This window comes from Coenobita brevimanus, chromosome 57, assembly GCF_032717465.1.
Source record: "Coenobita brevimanus isolate Jiangsu-jjx chromosome 57, ASM3271746v2, whole genome shotgun sequence".
In the NCBI taxonomy this organism is placed as follows: Eukaryota; Metazoa; Arthropoda; class Malacostraca; order Decapoda; family Coenobitidae; genus Coenobita; species Coenobita brevimanus.
In genome coordinates this window covers 18,144,247-18,162,748 of record NC_137010.1, presented here as the reverse complement: position 1 = coordinate 18,162,748, position 18,502 = coordinate 18,144,247, and the positions used below count along the sequence as shown (strand labels likewise).

The 18,502-nt window shown below is 41.8% G+C and overlaps 1 protein-coding gene across 1 annotated transcript in view; it reads left to right on the top strand.

The window, feature by feature from the left end:
- The window catches only part of LOC145401915 (uncharacterized), an 80,589-nt gene extending 62,294 nt beyond the window's left edge, over positions 1-18,295 (top strand). Inside the window, exons 8-10 of the mRNA XM_080274021.1 lie at positions 4,261-4,332; positions 5,100-5,760; positions 18,196-18,295. Coding sequence (XP_080130147.1) covers positions 4,261-4,332; positions 5,100-5,760; positions 18,196-18,220 — 758 coding nt within the window. The 3' untranslated portion in view covers positions 18,221-18,295. The remainder of the gene's footprint in view (positions 1-4,260; positions 4,333-5,099; positions 5,761-18,195) is intronic.
- Positions 18,296-18,502: the final 207 nt, after the last annotated feature.

Below are 18,502 nucleotides of genomic sequence, written 5' to 3'. Positions count from 1 at the left end.
TACAAATATGGAAAGAGGAAGGAAAGTGGAAGAATTAATGAAGTAAAAGAGGAAGAAGATAGAAAATGAAAGAAGGTACGGAAGAGGAAGGAGAAATGAAGCAAGGAGTAGATGAAAGGAAAAAAAAAAAACAGACGAATGCTGCAAAGAAGAGATGAAACCAGGTTGGAAAAAGGGAGACTGAATTAAACCAGGGAGCGAGCGAAGCAGATGAGGAGGAAAGTAAAAGGTAGCAGCGAGTGAAAGAAATTATTGAATGAAACGGGTATATATTTATGAAGAAAGGAAGCTATAAGTGAACATATGGAATTAGGGAGTGAAGAAAGCAAAAGTGTAATGAGGAAGGAAGCTGAAAAGGAAGAAAATGGTGAAGGCAGGAATAAGATTTGAATGAAAGAAGGCATGAAGAAGAGAAGGTAGGAATTAAGGAGCTAGGGCAAGTATGAAGAAGTGAAACCAGGAATGAAGGTTGAAGGCAGAAATGAATGAATGAGTAAAGGAAATTAGGAAGAAAGGAGTGAAGAAAGGAATGATTGAATGAAGGGAGTCAGAAATAAAGGAGTGAAGGCGGAATGAAGGTAGAAATAAAGAAATGAACGAAGACAGGAATTAAGGAATGAAGACAGGAAAGGAGTTTACCGGAATAGAGTGAAGAAAGGCAGTAACAAAAGAGTAGAGACAGTAATGAAGATAAGAAGAGATGAAGGCAGGAATGAAGATAAGGAGTGAAGGCAAGAGTGAAGATAAGGAGGGGTGAAGGCAGGAATGAAGATAAGGAGGGGTGAAGGCAGGAATGAAGATAAGGAGGGGTGAAGGCAGGAGTGAAGATAAGGAGGGATGAAGGCAGGAATGAAGATAAGGAGGGGTGAAGGCAGGAACGAAGAACTGAAATTGGTGATAAGGAGTGAAAGCAGGAATAAACTATTAAAAGAAGAAAAGAGTGAAGTTAGATATGAAAGTTTGAAGACAGGAATGAACCACTAAAGATAGGAATGAAGAAATGAGACGAGTAAAAATCGGAATGAAGGAATGAAAAGATATCAGGAATAGAGTAGTGAAGTCAGGAATCAAGAGGTGAAGGCAACAGGAGTGAAGACAGGAATGAAGGAATGAAGGTAGATGTGAAGGAAGTCAGGAATGAAGACAAGGTGTTTCCACAGATATGGCCGACCCCCTCTTGGACACTCCCCCCTGCCGGCTCTGACGTCACGCCCCCAGTAAGTTCCCCCCCCCTCCCTTTAGCAACGTCTCCCCATCTTTTAACAACGTCCCCTCCCTTTGGCAACTCCCCCTTCCCTCTAGTAACGCCCCCTTCCTTATAGCAACGCCCCCTTCCCTTTAGTAACTCCCCCAACCCTTCAGTAACACACCCTTCCCTTTAGCAACACCTCCTTCCTATTGCATCACCCCATTCTCTTTAGCAACGCCGCCTTTCCTTTACCAATGCCTCTTTCCCTTTACCAACTCTTCCCCATAGCATCTCCCACCCTTCATCTAGCGCGGCCCTCTGTCTTTACCAACGTCCTCCTTCTTGTAGCAACATCTCCCTCCATTTATCAGTGCCTCCTACCTTTAACAACGCTTCCTCCCTTTAGCAACGCCCCTCCTTTTTGGCACCCCCCCATTCTGTTCTATAATCCCACCGGTTAGTAATGCCCCATCTCTTTAGCAACACCACCTCCGTTTAGCAGCGCCCCCTCCCTGCAGCTGTGCTTCCTCCTCTTAATTCCTCCCCTTATCCCCATAGTAACCTCCCATCCTCTTCCCCTCCACGTGTTCCTGCAATAACCTCCCCTCCTCTTAAGTCCACCTCATGTCCCCTACTGACCTCCCCCCCACATAGAACCTCCCTCGAATCTGCCATTCCTCCCCTTAAAAACACCCCATTCCAGTAGCATGTCCCATTCCCGCAACGACAGCCCAGCCCCCTAAGCCCCAACCCCTACTGTATACTCTGAATCTCTTCTATCCTCCAACTGGTCTCTTCCAGTCTCGTCCCTCCCCCCTTCCTTCTCTTCCCCCATTTAGCCCCCTCCTCTCCCTCCCTTCACTTCCCCTACTCAGCCCTCCCTTCTGTCCGTGCATTCAGCCTCCCCTTCCCTTCACTTCCTACCATCGTACCCATCCTTTTACCCCCCATATCTCCTGTACCTCACCCTCCTTATTTTATTCAGCACCCCCTACTCCCGAACCCTTTTTTCTTTTTAACTGTTCAAAATAGTTACAGATAGTCCCGTTATAGGTGTCTGTGGTACCCCATCATAATTCTTCAAGTGCAAGCTTTTATTCCCATTCCTCCCCCCTCCCCTTTTTTTTTTTTCTTTTCGATGTCTGGAATGTGTCGTACGGGGCCATGATGTATTTGTTTAGGTGCTTCCGGATGTCATGGTGAAGTAAGCGATGCAGTAAAGTCTTTCGGAGTGAACTGTAGGTGTTTAAGTAGGAGAGCTTAAGTATAAAGAAGCAAATAAAACCAAATGGGTGTATATATGATACTGCTAGACCTCTTTACCGTGGAAATTAATGTGAATAATTTTAATACTAATAAGATAAACCTAATTAACGCAGAAAGCTACTGCTGCTCACAGTATTGTACTAATATGGCTTTTTCTTTACTAATTGCATTGCTAATATGTAGTTTAATAATAATTGCAATTGTAGTTGTAAACGTAATGTTAGTAAAAGCGTAATTGTCAGAAATTTAGTATATACTGTATGTATAATTTCGAATTAGAGAGGCTTTACTGTATGTACTGTTTTTGTACAGTATTTTGCATGTTTGTGTATGTGGTATTAGTTACCTGTTGTATCGCTTTGCTTGTTATGATTTAATTTCATTGTGTTTTATGTATTATGTGAACTTGTTGTTTCGGCAGTTGAGAGAGAGAGAATATGCATGGCTTCAGATACAAACTGTTTATGTGTATTTTCTTTTAAAATCCGTTTTTTTTTTTTTTTTTTTTTTTTTTTTTTTTTTTTTTCTGTGTAAGGATGCAGTAATGTTTGTACTATACTTTTCCGTGCCATTGCTGTGTGTGATGGTATTCAATTTCCCATATTGTTTTTGTATGTGAAATCTCTCTTTTTTTTTTTTTTTTTTTTTTTTTTTTTTTTAGTGCATTCAAATTACAGAAGTGTTTGAGCTTTTGCGTGTGTGTGTGTGTGTGTGTGTGTGTGTGTGTGTGTGTGTGTGTGTGTGCTTTCGTTATAATTTAAGCAACTCAACGGACACTACAAGCCTATACATTTTTTAGCAATAGGGCCTACTTTATCACTGAGCTCTATAATTGGAGTGGGCTTGCTACGCACGGCTCAGTGCGAGCGGTGAAGCCACCGCACAACATTGTACTCCCATCTAATCCATACACGCGCGTGTATACACGTGAAATGAGCACTGAAGAACCGAGAAGTCGTTTTTTTCCGTCCTCTCAGAGAATTGGCACATCGATAGCAACCCTCTAGAAGACATGGCACACCAAGTGAAATCCCTAGGTGATGCTTTTGAAGGAGGTTATATGGGAACAAATGTATCTAAGGATTAATATAGTCACTTTATAAAAGTTGAAAATCGAGTGCAATTTCTATTCTATTTATCGTAGAACAGCCATTGTAACCTCATTTGATAGCCCTCCAGTTCTCACGGGTCATCACGTTAAGCAGTTTTTTATTTCGGTGACCGGCTGTCTCTGAGGTCGGGTCAAACGTTGCGATGTACTGTACACTCAAATTTCGGGTGTTCTGCTCGTTATACTGTCGTATGTTGGTCTCTTCCATGTTTTGAGTGCCTTTGAGCTTATTTATTGTTCCCAGCATGCAGTGCGTTACTTCGTGACCTTCATGAGCTCAAACAACAGTTAGATACTTTGAAAGACTTGCAAACACAGAAGGAAAGTATTAGTTTCATAATAGCCACCACTTTATAGAAAATCTAATAATAGAACCATTATTAAAATAGATATGGCTAAGACAGACTCCAATGGGCACTATATGGCCCTCGTAGCTGATGTGCCCTGAAACCCCAATCATCATGATGACAGAATCCAGCCTTGCTTTCCCTTAAATTCACTGGATAAAGGACAGACACACCAGTTATTTGTGCCACATTGTTGGGAAGATGCCAAGAACTGAAATTCTACCAAAGGGCCACCATATCGCAACAATGCCTTAGGTACTGCATACTACTTTGAGACCACATGCAGTATGCAGTACCTAAGCTAAATGATCCTTATGTCTACTCACCGATGAAAAATTCTCCCACAGTCCTTGAACTTTCTGTTTGTGTTCTTGATCGCTGCACACGAAGGCATAGTGCTGAATTATCTGATCCCAGAAGTGGGTAAAACCGTGTTCCAAGCACGCTGCAGCATTATTCCCCTGCGATACCAAGATGGCGGCAGCTTGCATCAACCGTTGCCGCATCTGTATTTATATACAGTATACATCAGTGTACTTAATATGTAAAGTGCGAGAAGATCTACCCTTGCTGATAATTTTGAGAGTAGCCAGAATAAAATTACATGCAGTCTCCTGCTAATGAGTTTAACTACAAAGAAAATTATTGATTGTTAATTGAGTAGATTTACTATTGTGAAGTTGGATGTATTACACGGATGCATGAATTTTGTAGTAGCCCTAGATGTTGCATTATCTGGACTGCTGTTACAAGTGTGTGCAAGCTGCATTTTTAAAGTGCTAGAAATTCGCTTTTTCGATTACTTTAGCCATTACTGGTTTATTGTGGTTTAACGTACTCTGCACTTTGCGTATTTCCTCTCTTGCAGTATTTAATTAATTTTCAAAGGTGTATTTTGCGACAGCTCCAAGAGTCATATAATTGTTGTAAAATTTTTATTGATACTGTATTCCAGCAGACATCAGAGCTTTTTATATACGTGTGTGTATATATATATATATATATATATATATATATATATATATATATATATATATGAGCAAAGGGTACAGGAAGTTAAGTCAGTTAGCCCATAAAAATTTTCAATAACATGAGTAATAAGTAGCATCTGATATTTCCAAGATGGGAGTTTATATAATAGTAATAATGATAGTGATAAGACTAATGCAGTATTGTGTTTGTTTAGGATCATCACCTGGGCATTCTGGGGGATCCCACTGCTCAGACCCCCCGCCCCCCCGCGAGCACTCCAGCCCCGTCCCCGGCATCAGGACCACCCCGCCCCCTCCTCGCTCCGTCACTCCCCAACAGTCATACCAACAACCACAACAGAGGCTTCAGCATCAGCACTACCAACAACCACCACAACAACACAGACATCAAGAGTACAAGCAACAGTTACAACATCAGCTACATTCACATCAGATTCAACATCAGGCACAGCTACATCAGTCACAGCCACAGCAAATGCAACAGCATCAGTTACAACCACAAGTACAGCAGCATCACTTACAATCCCAACAAATGCAACAGAACCAGTCTCAGCTATACCAGTTTCAGCAGCACCAGATACAAACTCCGCTACAGTTACAGGAAATACAAAAACTCCAGCATCCACTACAGCCACAGAAACAGGCCATTCAGCCACAAAAACAAGTACACCCACGAATACAGCCATTGCCACAGAAACAGCAGGTACACCCGCAGACGCAGCCATCACAGCCACAGCAACAAGTACACCCACAGACAGAGCCACTACAACCTCAGCAGATACAACGCCAGCAACAGGTACATCAGGATTCACGCGGGGCAGGTGCAAAGCGGGGCGCCCAGGACATTTCGGTGAGGTGTGTGGCGCCCTCTACCCACGCTCTGGACAGCCTACTGGAGACGTCTGTGTGATGTCTGCCTGCCTGCCTGCCTGCCCCCCTGCCTGCCTGCCTGCCTGCCTGCCTGGCCTGGTGGCGCGACATTAGACACAGCGGCAGATTGGTAGTGCCTGGTAGTGTATGGTAGAGGATGGTAGCATTGAGGCCTGTCTCCGTCCTGCCCTACCCTGCCCTGCCTTGCATAACTATACGCTGTTTTACCTTGCTTGTCCCTGCCTGTTCCTGTCCTGTTTTAGTGTTGCCACATGTAGTTGTATCTTGCCTTCCCTGTGCGATATTAGTTTTCTGTGTCCGACCTTGCCTGCCCTGCCGTACTGCACCTTGCCTGTCAATTGCATCCCGCCTTAACGTACCATGCCATTATCTGTCACTGTCTTACCTGTCGTTGTCATGCTCCTCTGTGCCCTGTCCCCACTACCAGTCCTGTGCTGCCTGGATGCTCTTCTCTACCGTGCCTCACACCTCCTCACTCGTTCTTTTCATTTGTATTTGGCTCATGTCATTTGTTTACCTAAATTTAGTTATGCTTGTGATCATTGAATTTGGACGGTATTTTTTCTGTATTTCTTGATTTTGCTTTCTGTTTCTAAGTAAGGTATCATCATCACCACCCTATTGCTCTCTGCAAAGTCATCAACAGAAGAAAAAAGACCAAAGCAGGAGCACTGTCATGAGTCTAGCTAAAATGGGCTTCACTTGCATTTTCTCATCATTCAAGGAGCTTGACTCTTTATTTACTTACTAATACATAAGGTGGGAGTGTAGTCACAGCATGACTTTTCCTTTGTATCTTTCAGGGTCAGTATAAATCTGTGTCAAGGCATGCCTACCTTATATTTAAAGCAAGGCGTTAGTATTGATGTTGATTGTACTTCCCATGACAACCCATTGCTTTCTTTGACATAGCACAAGGCATGGAGTTGGTGGCAAACATAAGTATGAATATCTTTTATTTTATTTAAAATGCATTCTGTTGGGCATCCATGGGACCTATAATAATCTGTTACCTTATTTCAAATCATTATGTCTGGTAAAATGAACGTTCTACACCTGGTTAAGCATTTGTAATGAACATCAAATGCTTTAATAATCTTGTAGAATGGACTCTATCACAAATTTGAGTACTACTATGAATAGTTTGTGTTTTTTGTTAAGTAATTACCAGATATTATTTATAGTATTTAGTAAGTAGATAATATGTGCCTGTGGCTAATTAAGTTTGCAATCTACGTCATAAACAACGGAGGCAATTTGAACCAGGTAACTGAAAAAAAAAAAAAAAAAAAAAAAAAGGTGCGGAAGGAAGTGACACTGGAATAGGAACAGCTGATGAAGTATTGTGGAAGTGAGCAAAGGTTAGAAAAGAGGTAATGCAAGGCTTGATTCTTCAGTGAAAAAAAAAAAAAAAAAAAAAAAAAAAAACGAGAAGACACAGGAAGCGTGGGAAAAGATACTGCATTATAATATACCAACAGATTTAAAAGGCAAGCAAGCAAGGCAGAAAGATGGCAACAAATGCCAGATATGGGCGTTCAGCATAGATAAATTATATGTAGGCTAACCTGAGAGAGAGGAAAAAAAAAAGTTGAAAAATCTAGGAGTTTTACCGTTGTGTGGACATTGCTCTTTTGGCACAAGTGTCGTGTGTAGTGCAGTACTTGGATTTGATTACCACCATACGTATTTGTTTTTTCTGAATATGGAAAACGTCTACTGGTATGTGGGTGATGCTGTACAGCGTGAAGCATTTAACAGTTTATAATTTAGTATTGTTTCCTCTTGTCCGAAATGCTGTGCATCAGTTTTTGTAATACCGATGTGTTGGAGAGTTTGATGGTATGACAAGTTAATTCATAGTTCTGGATGTTCACTGTAAAAGTTAGCTTCATTTGGAATGAATGTTTACGTGTCCCGGTTAGTCTTATCATACTGTTGCGAAACAGGCTCAACTGGCTCTTGCAACTGGTAGCCATGCCCAGGTCTTCACACCGCTCTCATTCTCACGATGCATACTGTACTGTATATCCACATTCCCACCTCTCCACTTGCTGCCTCAACATTGTCCTGCCAGGAGACTACTGCACTTATTAGCTGCTTAGCCCCTTTGACCTTCCTTACCTGAGCGACCACTCATCTGCCTAACAAAATGAGACTATAAAGACGTTGCTGCCGTGGGTACCACATGCAGTGGCTACCATTGGTATCATATACAGCGAAGACAGGACCAGGGCCCGGCTAATTGAAACACTTCGTAGTTACGAGATCATTAGGGCTCTCAACGACCTTACAAGGTCGGGCAAACGAGACGCCCACGAGATAAGAACCTACCCATAACCAAAACACTGGGGAAGATCGTAGCCACTTCGCAACACGTTTGTTTACATCCTATCTCCTGGGTGCAACATTTTTTTTTTTTTTTATTTATATAACTAGACAAGCCTTACACTACACATAAGCTGTTTATCCTCGGCCAGTGACCGGGCTTCTTTCAAAACAATTTGGGTGAGATGTAGCATATCAAAAAGCTGATAATTATCAGCCGGGTCATTTTGACAGCATCGTCTAGTTGCTCGTACACGGTAGAATAATTACTATGCACATCTTAGACGGTATGAAAGCTACTTATGTGCTATACAGCATGTAGTACGCATAGACACGCCATTATGGATACTGTACACATCATAATTGTTATATACTGTACACTGCACACCGTACCATTTACACTGTGCACACCATATATATATATATATATATATATATATAGATATAGATAGATAGATAGATATAGGAATAAAGCAGAGGAGGGGTTGGAATCAGTGAATTGGAATGAAATTGATCTGGACAGCCTGTGGAATGCATATAGGAATTGCTTAGTTTTTTTTTTTTTTTTTTTTTTTTTTTTTTTATGTGACCCACTCTGGGCATAGGCTTCACAGCCTGCTCTCAAGGCCCAGTAGTCCTCCAACATACCATACACATCTCCACATGTCACCACTTCGGCGCTAACACCCACCGTCCATATTGAATACATGCTAGGGCTGTCTCATACAGGACTGATGTATTGGTATTAGGAATGCTAAAGCGGTGTATGGTGTGGCAAGATTAACAACAAAGAAGAAAGGTACAACATGGTGGGATGAAGAGGTCAAGAGAGCAGTGGAGGAAGAGAGGAAGAAGTGGCTAGAGTGGTTACGGAACAGGGGCTCAATTGAAATAAGAACTGAATATATTGAGAGCATGAAGCACGTAAAGAGACTAGTGAAGAGGAAAAAGGAGGAGGTAAATAATGATCTAGGAAGAAAAATGAATGCAAACTTCTCTGAAAATAGGAAGTTATTTTGGAAAGACGTACGGGAATGTAGAAGTGACAACGGAAAGAAATGCTAAAGTGTGAAGGATGCAAGCGGTAGTGTATTAACCTATGGGAATGGAGTAAGGACCAGATGGAAAGAATATTTTGAAAGCCTGAGGAATGGGAATAGAGAGAGCAGAGTGGCTTTAAACATGATTGGTTTTAAGTGTGCAGAGAATGAATGCAGTGCCAGGAAACGTGGCAATCTCGCAGTTGAGGAACGTCGTGAAGCGGCTGAAAAATGCGAAAGCAGCTGAGGTTGATGAGGTGTATGTAGAGATTATTAAGTGTAGTGGAGAGAGCGGAATGAAGTGCATGTTGGAGATATGTAAAAAGGTTTGGATGAGTGAAACATTGCCAGCAGAGTGGAAAACGACTGTGATTGTACCCCTTAACAAAAATAAAGGTGAGCGAAGTGAGTGCAAGAATTATCGTCATATAAGTTTATTGAGTGTTGTAGGGAAGGTCATCATCATCATCATCCGGACCTCCTTTCCCATCCTAGGGCGGGGTGAGGAGTAGCGGTGTCCAGACAGCCCAAATTTGCCCAGTCCAATGGGCCGCGCTTCCATTCACACACCACTCAAGTCCCCGGAATCCTGGCTTTATCTGATACGCGAAAAACATTCACCACGTCCAGTACTTTCACATAAGCGTATCCGATAGAGTCAGTCCAGATGCTGTCACGTTAAAAAAAGGGTGCCAAATCCCTGATCATGCGCTTCTCACAATATTCATCCATCCAGCTTGACCTCTTGTCAGTTACCTAGGCTCACCGACTTCCAAACCTCTTTTCCTCACACACTCATCCACCATATCCCTCCACCTTCTCCTTGGCCCACCTCACCTCCTCTCCCTCCTTCAGATTCTCTCAGATATACCTCTTCCACCACTTTGTTGTTATCTATTCCTTCCACATGACCACACCATCTCAGTACACTCTCTTCGATTCTGATGTCCACAAACTTCCTCACTCCATATCTTTAACAAATCACATTATTTCGAATCTTATCCACTCTCAGTACCCCACATACATTTTTCAGCAGTCTCATCTCCACTGCTCTCTTGACTTTTCATTTTCATACCACATCATAGTCTCACATCCATATGTTAAAGTTGGCACAAACCATATATACAGTACATACATAAACATATAATATATATGCATATAACACCCCTCCCCCCCCACACACACACACACATATATATATATATATATATATATATATATATATATATATATATATATATATATATATATATATTGCTGAACGAAAGACACTGAAGGGTTCTGCAACCCCTTTGTCATTTATGCAAAGACAAATCAGAGATACAACAGGGAGTTGATCGTGAGTTCATGAATCTTGGTCCAGTGTTGCACATTTGTTTCCAGATGCTAGATATTCCAAGGATATTTATTTGGATTTCCTTTGGTTTAGTAATTGACCAATTAGTTCCCAAAAAGAGACAGGCCATAGGCAGGGATGGGGGATTGAGTTATCCCCGTACCCTGAAGATTCGGTCTATGAATGTGCGTGGATGTAGTACGATTGAGGCTAAAAGGGAGGAGATTGGGTGAATGTTTGTGAGAAGAAAGTTGGATGTGTTAGCTTTGAGTGAAATAAAGATGAAGGGAAAAGTGAGTCTAAGTTTGGAAGTGTGAATCGAAGATTGTCAGGGGTTGACAAAGGAAGGGCAAGAGAGGGTGTGGCTTTGTTAGTGATCCGAGAATTACAGCAGTGTGTGATTGAATGGAAGGAGGTGTCATCAAGACTGATGTGGGTGAAAGTGAAATTTGAACATCAGTTGTGAGTATTTGTGAGTGCATATGGGCCTGGTAGTGAAAGGGATGAAGGAGAGAGGGAGTCTTTCTAGTATGATGAGTATCTGCGGAGTTTTGGAGTGAATGTGAATGTGGTAATGATGGGAAATCTGAATGCTAGAGTGAGAAATGTAGTAGTTGAAGGTGTAGTTGGTATGCATGGTGTGCCTGGAAGAAATGAAAATGGGGAACGAATGGTAGGGATGTGTGTTGAGCGAGAGATGGTGATTGGAAATACCTTGTTTGAGAAGAAAGATATAAGTATACATGGGTGAGACAGGAGGGTGGAAGGGTTGTTGATAGAGCATTGATGGACTATGTGGTTGTGTCCAGGAATGCAATAGGAAGATTGTTGGATGTGAAAGATTTGAGAGGGGAGGGTGGAGGTATGTCCGACCACTCCCTGATGGAGGAAAAGTTGAAAGTAGGTAAGAGATGGGTAAGAGCTGAGGTGTGGCAGGGAGGTTTTGAAAGTGAGTGAGTTGGACAATAGAGAGAAAATGATAGAGTATCAGGAGAAATTGAAAGATGAGTAGAACACAGTGAAAATCAAGAGAATGGCAGTGTGGAGGAGGAATGGCAGTTGTTTAAGAGTGCTGTGGTGGGGCATGCGGAAGAGGTGTGTGGTGTGAGACGAGTGGGTTGTGGTAAAATAAAGGAAAGTGAATGGTGGTGCGAGGAAGTAAGTATGGCTGTGACTGAGAAGAGACGTGCATATGAAGTGTGGCTGCAGAGGAAGGATGAGGTGTCATATGAGAGGTATAAGGAAAAGAGAAATAGGGCAAGAAGGGCTGTGCGTGATGCTAAAGTGGCAGCAGATGAGAGGTGGGGTAGGCAGTTGACTGAGAATTTTCAACAGAAGAAAATGTTTTGGAAGGAGGTGAAAAGGGTGCAAAAGGGAGGGTCTGGAAAGGAAGAGCGAGTAATAGGAGAGGATAGAAGGTTGTTGAGACAGATGTAGTTAGAAAGAGATGGGTGGAGTATTTTGAAAGATTGTTAAATGTAGAGGAGGAAAGGGAGGCTGAGATTGTGGCAGATGGAAGGATGCAAGGAATAAATGTGTTGGGAGAGTTGAATGATTCTTTGATCACGATGGAGGAAGTGCAGGAGGCAGTAAAGGAGATGAAAACAGGGAAAGCTGCAGGTATGGATGGGTGTGCTGTGGAATGCCTGAAAGGTGGTGGAGCATCTTTTGTTGAGTGGTTAGTAAGATTGTTGAATGTGTTTTATATGAGAGGTATGGTGCCAGTTGACTGGGCAGGTGCTTGTGTGCTCCCGTTATATAAGGATGATAAGTATTACTGTACTAGCTTTAGTGTACTGTCACCTCTGTGATCCAGACTTTTACGCGGTCAAAAGGAACAGAAATCAAGTCACTATGGATGACCACTGTGTGCTGGAACGTTCGGGAACTCAGATTGACGGAGACTCTCTCCCACTAGCGGCCTCTTCGGTTGCGTTTATTACATTTCAAGTGGTCAAGTTAAGAGTGGTGGCATGCCAAAATGACGGGCGAGTCTCCAACTCGGCCAACCCAAGCCCAACCTTCGCAATTTCCCCAAAAATTCTTCTAAGGTTACACATTAACAAACTACTAGGTAAGCTCTATACCACTAGTTCTCAAGGGTTATACAAACAATAAAGTTCGAGTGGGAGGAAATATGTATTAACAAGACCAAAAAATGAGTAGAAATCTTTCCATCTGTTAACCTCACAGATTAATCCTGAATCAGTTGGCACGTTATTTAAGTATATATATATATATATATATATATATATATATATATATATATATATATATATATATATATATATATATATATATATATGATAGCTGGGTGAGGAAGGTGAGAAGTGTTAATATTGGGGGTGGGGTTATGAGGGGTAGACCGAGAAAGACATGGGACGAGGTCATTAAGTGTGACCTTAGGGTTAAGGGACTGAACAGGGAGGCTGCAATGGATCGTGCAGCATGGAGAGCCGCCATTAGGTGACCAAGGCCGACACATGCAAGCATGTTGGAGCCTTTAAAAACGAAAACGACGACGAAAACGATATATATATATATATATATATATATGGTCTTAATGTCAAATTTCACAAAACTTAGCTCCTTTGTCCCAGTCCAATATGTTTCTTCATAATTGTCCCTCTGAGCACATAGTTCACTGGTCCAGTCCTCTACCATTCCTGACCTTGACTTCCACACTGGGACCTTGACTCACTCTCTGGGACTGACCTCCACACTTCGACTTTGACTCACTCACTGGTACTTCGACCTCCACACTTGGACCCGCTAGAAGTTAATAGGTATAATGAATAACTATTCTCCCTAATGCAAGTAATCCCTTCACATGGTCAAGAAAGTCTCATAATAAAGAAACATGAGTTACAACACTCGGCATCTCAGTTAATAACAGAATAACACATGGCACTACAGACACATAGGTCTGTGCAAAATAACACATATTGTAGGGATAATATAGAAGAAAAAATACTATAACAAATACAGTAAGCATGAATAACTTTAACCCTAACCATGAAAATCATCATTGCATCAATATCATTGTGCCTCACAAAGTAACTAAGCGAACATTAACTCACAACACAGCCCTAATAAGTACTGAATTGCAAAGTCATCTCAACACATATTAATAGTTTACAGTTCCAGGGCACCCGATATTTGGCCCCCAAAAAATCACACACTTATCTGAGGCTCAGACAGAACTCTGTAGCTAGCATTCTTTTATTCTAGTTACTAAATAAAAATACAAAGTACAGTACACAAATATATGGGAAATACCTCGGTATTATTTTACAAGTGGACAATAAGCAGTTTTGGAATTCTAGCACCATTATCGTATAGTATAGTCCCAAAGGATCATAATGAACCCTCATAACCCCATTCGGAAATTGATATTTTCAGAGATATTGAATTGAATTTAATCCATCTATCCATCATCCAATCCTACGTTGCCCCATGAGGAGCGTTGGAGCCCGGGACTAGGCAGTTGGTCCTGACAATAAAGATGAGAGTGACCAACCTCACTCATCCCTGAGTGGCATTACGTGAGCAATAAACCCCAACCACCCCTTGGACAGAAACCTTCACTGGCTCAATCCGATTGGAGCACAATCCAAAAAAAAAAAAAAAAAAAGACTACCTTGGATCTTCACTCGGCCACTCCGGGTAAAAATGCGTGCGTTCATACGTGTGTTTCTCTTCCCTTCGACTGTGCATGTCTCGTAGGTCTGTATCACCAACTCATAGGCCTACTTTAGGTCACGTGATGGAATTCTGCCAATGATTTTGAACCGCGGTCTTTGATTCAATCTGGATGGAAAATTCAAATCCTTCTCGCTATGGCCTCTGAAGAAGATAGACGTGCTGTGTGTCTCGGGTGTGATATTGATATATTTATGGGTGATTAAGCTTTTCCACTCAGAACCTGAGGAGGCTATTGAGTTTTTTAGAAGACACGGTGTATTACCTTCCGAAGTTTATTGCCCAGATTGTCAGGAACCGTGTAAATTTAGAAAAGACAAACATCGGTGGTACTGTGGTCGGCACAAAAAGTACACAAAAACCAAGAAACGGGTCCAGTGTAGTTTTTGTGTGTCTGACTACAAAGGATGTTTTTTGGACAACACACACCTTCCTGCCCGGCAAATTATATTGTTCATAAACCACTGGATTCAAAAGTTCTGGAACCACGACGTTATTATCACGTGTTTGAAGTGGTCGACAAAGACAAGTGTGGAGTGGTGAAGCATTTGCTCAGAAGTGACGCTTTCATGGCTACAGAACCAGCCACCCATCGGGGGACCTGGCATTGTCGTCGAGATTGAAGAGACATTTTTTGTGAGGGCAAAATATGAACGTGGGAAAAACCTAAGGGACGTGTGGCTTTTTGAAGGGATTGAAAGGGTCGGAAAAAAGTTTTTCTTGGTGCCTTTAATGAAATGGAATCAAGTACTTGACAGGAGTGCAGCAACCCTTGCATCCATTATCAAAAAATTCATTCAGCCAGGTAGCATCGTTAACAGTGACGGTTGAGCTGCCTATTGACGGTTGGCGGATGAGGGGTACACGCATCGTGTGATTAACCACAAGGAGACATTTATGGACCCGGACGACCCTACCATCAATACGCAGACCATTGAAAGACTGTGGCGTGACGTAAAGGAGTGGTCTAAGCGTCCTGGACTACGGACTGAATATTTTGAACAGTATTTCTCCAGGTATCTCTTTCTTCACGCGAATGCTGAGCAAACGTTACACCATTTCCTTATTGCTGCATCTGCATTATACCCGTCACAATCAGATCGGCCACTTGAACGACCTGGTGCTGTTGCCGCTATTCCACTAGGCCTACCCCCTGAAGACGACGACGACCCAGATGACCATCGTATCTCTAGGGTAAGCATTCCCCTAGGATAGGTTAGGTATGTTGGGTTGAAGTTTGGTTAGGTTTAGTGTGTTTGGTGAGGTTACGTTACGTACTCCCCTAGGATAGGTTAAGTATACTGGGTTAGGTTTGGTTAGTTTTATTGTGTTTGGTGAGGTTGTTAGGTCTGTTTCGTTTGGTTTGGTCTGTTCGGTTACGTTTATGGGTGGTGCAGTATATTTTTCTGGTGGCTTTTAATGGGAGTTCGGTTGTTTTTTAATTCATTTATTTCAGAAAATGTTTTTTTTTCACCTTCTTGTCCAGTCAAATTTTACGATTGGAAAAAAGGGACAATGAGGCATTTCCGACAAAAATGAAGGTCTGAAACATGCGAATCGCATCAAAAACTGCCAGAAAAAAATATTTCACTACCTGGGGGGTGTATTGTTCACTTGTAAAAATTTACCAATACCTCACTATCCAGCTCACAGAATACCAGAGTGGTGAGCGGGAAACTCGGGACTCGCTCTTCCAATGGCTAATGGCTTCACCTTGCGTAACCGTTACACACTTCCTGAGAAACGACATCACCGATACTATCCCGAGCCTGTTTCTTTATTTTCGTCACTATTATCACTCGTGGGATATCACTCTTCGCGCTTCAACATATCAGACATAAATATCATTAAATTACTTACAGAATTCTTTGGGGGGGGGGGGATGACGGACAGTGAGCGTGGTGGAAAGGGGGGGGGGAGGATGACGGCTTACGCTATTTAAAACTCATTACTACAGGCTCGTGATAGACTCAGTCTGATGTCTTTCCCTTTACAGTCGATTACCCGAAAAAAATGACATTCTGTAATTACAATAATAATCTACAACAATCTCTCTCTTTGCACTTACATCGAAAAAACAATGAAAATCATCATGCTTCACACCACTTGGCGCATGCATACATGATGCTAGATTACATGACCATAGGTACATATTCCTTCTCACTCGAGTTTTTATATTATGAAGAGAATACTAATAAATTACAGTAGGGAAAAAAAATGACAGTAACTAGGTAACTTAATCTATGTTCTGATCACGTCCGCGTGGCAACAACCATACCCTGGCCACACACTCTCACTAAACCTAACTTTTGGTCGTAAAATAAACTAGATACAACTCATTATCACTTCCAGGCACTACATTAGGGGTATAAGTCTGTTGAGTATTGTAGGTAAGGTGTATGGTAGATTGTTAATTAAGAGAATTAGGGTACAGAGGCAGTGATCGGTGATGAGCAGTGTGACTTTAGGAGAGGGAGGGGATGCATGGATCAGGTGTTTGCTATGAGACAGGTGTGTGAAAAGTATTTAGTGAAAGGTAAGGATGTGTTTTGGACGTTCATGGATTTAGAGAAAGCGGATGATAGAATTAATTGGAAGGCTTTGTGGACTGTTTTAAGGTGGTATATACTTGATGGTAGGTTGCTGAAAGGAGTGAAAAGTTTTTATATAAGTAGTAGAGTTTGTGTAAGAGTGGGAAATACTGTGAGTGATTGGTTTCCTGCGAGAGTGGGGCTGCAGCAGGGATATGTGATGTCGCCTTGGTTGTTTAATATTTATATGGATGGTGTTGTAAGGGAGGTGATTGCAAGAGTTACGTGGTCTGAGTCTGGTGAATGTTAATGGTAGAGAGTGGAATCTGAAGCAGTTGCTGTTTGCGGATAATACTGCACTGGAGGCTGATTCAGTGGATAGATTGAGACAGTTGGTAAAGAAGTTTGGAAGGGTGTGTGAAAGGAGGAAATTGAAAGTAAATGAGAATAAGAGTTGTGTGATGAAGTGTACGAGGTTGGTAGATGGCAGGAGGATAAATATAGTTTTGAATGGTGAGTTGCTTGAGGAGGTAGAGTGTAATAAGTATTTAAGGTCATGTTGCTGTGGATGGAAGTATAGATGCAGAAGTGAAGTTTAGAATGAAGTAGGAAAGGTGCTTGGAGGAATGAAAAAAGTGTTTAGATGTCGTTTGCTTAGAATGGATGTAAAGAGAAGGTTTTATGAGGCTGTTGTGGTATCGACTGCTTTAGATGGGGCTGAAACATGGAATATGGGTTTAGCAGAGAGGAAAAGTTTGAATGTAATGGAGATGAGGTGTCTGAGGAGTGTGCGTGGAGTGACGCATATGGATCAATTGAGAAGTGATGAAGTGCGAAGGAGAACTGGAGTTGTGCAGGAGATGGCTGATCAAGTTGAGCAGAGGGTGTTGCGATGGTTTGGGCATATGGAGAGAATGGAAAATGAGCGATTGGTGAAAAAGATAACTACATCTGATGTGAGAGGTATAAGGCCAAGAGGAATACCACGAATAGGATGGATGGACAGTGTGAAGAGAGCGTTGGATGCGAGAGGGATGTCTGTTGAGTAAGGAAGAGTGGCTGTGTGCGCTAGAAATGGAGAGAAATTGTGAATGAATAAATGATGACGCAGCCCTGATGGGATATTCTCCCACATTTTGTTTGATCAGCTGATCAGGTCAGGTGCGGGTAAGTGGATGGGTCCATTATGATGTGGCAGGAGTAAATCAGCTCTGCTGTCGGGCCCTGCTGCGGATGTCACTGATTGCACTGCGCAGTTGACCCTCTTGCAGTGAGGATCTGTCCCTTCTCCCTCTTGGAGCTAAGATGCGAATGAATGTGTTTGAGTGGATGAGTAAATTGGGAGTGTGTCGTCCTGTCTCGGCTACCTCCCTTTCCTTGGGGGAAGCAGCCTAGGTATATAGATAGATAGATATAATTGACCAGTTTTTATTTAATACTGATCCAAAATTTATATTTTCAGATTCCATGGTCTGCCTGGTTCGTGAGGACTTAACCAGTCGGCTGAGGACTTATAGTCAACCTTATACAGCATTTCCCTCTTTTTATACTTACTGTGCATTATATATATATACAGTTTAGCCAGATACACAAACCAGATTTTTTGCACTTTTAGTGTAAGTGCATTTGATCATCAGTAATTCATATATATATATATATATATATATATATATATATATATATATATATATATATATATATATATATATATGGTTAATTAAGTGATTAAGTATATGGGGATATGGGTGGACTTCAGAAAACTACACATG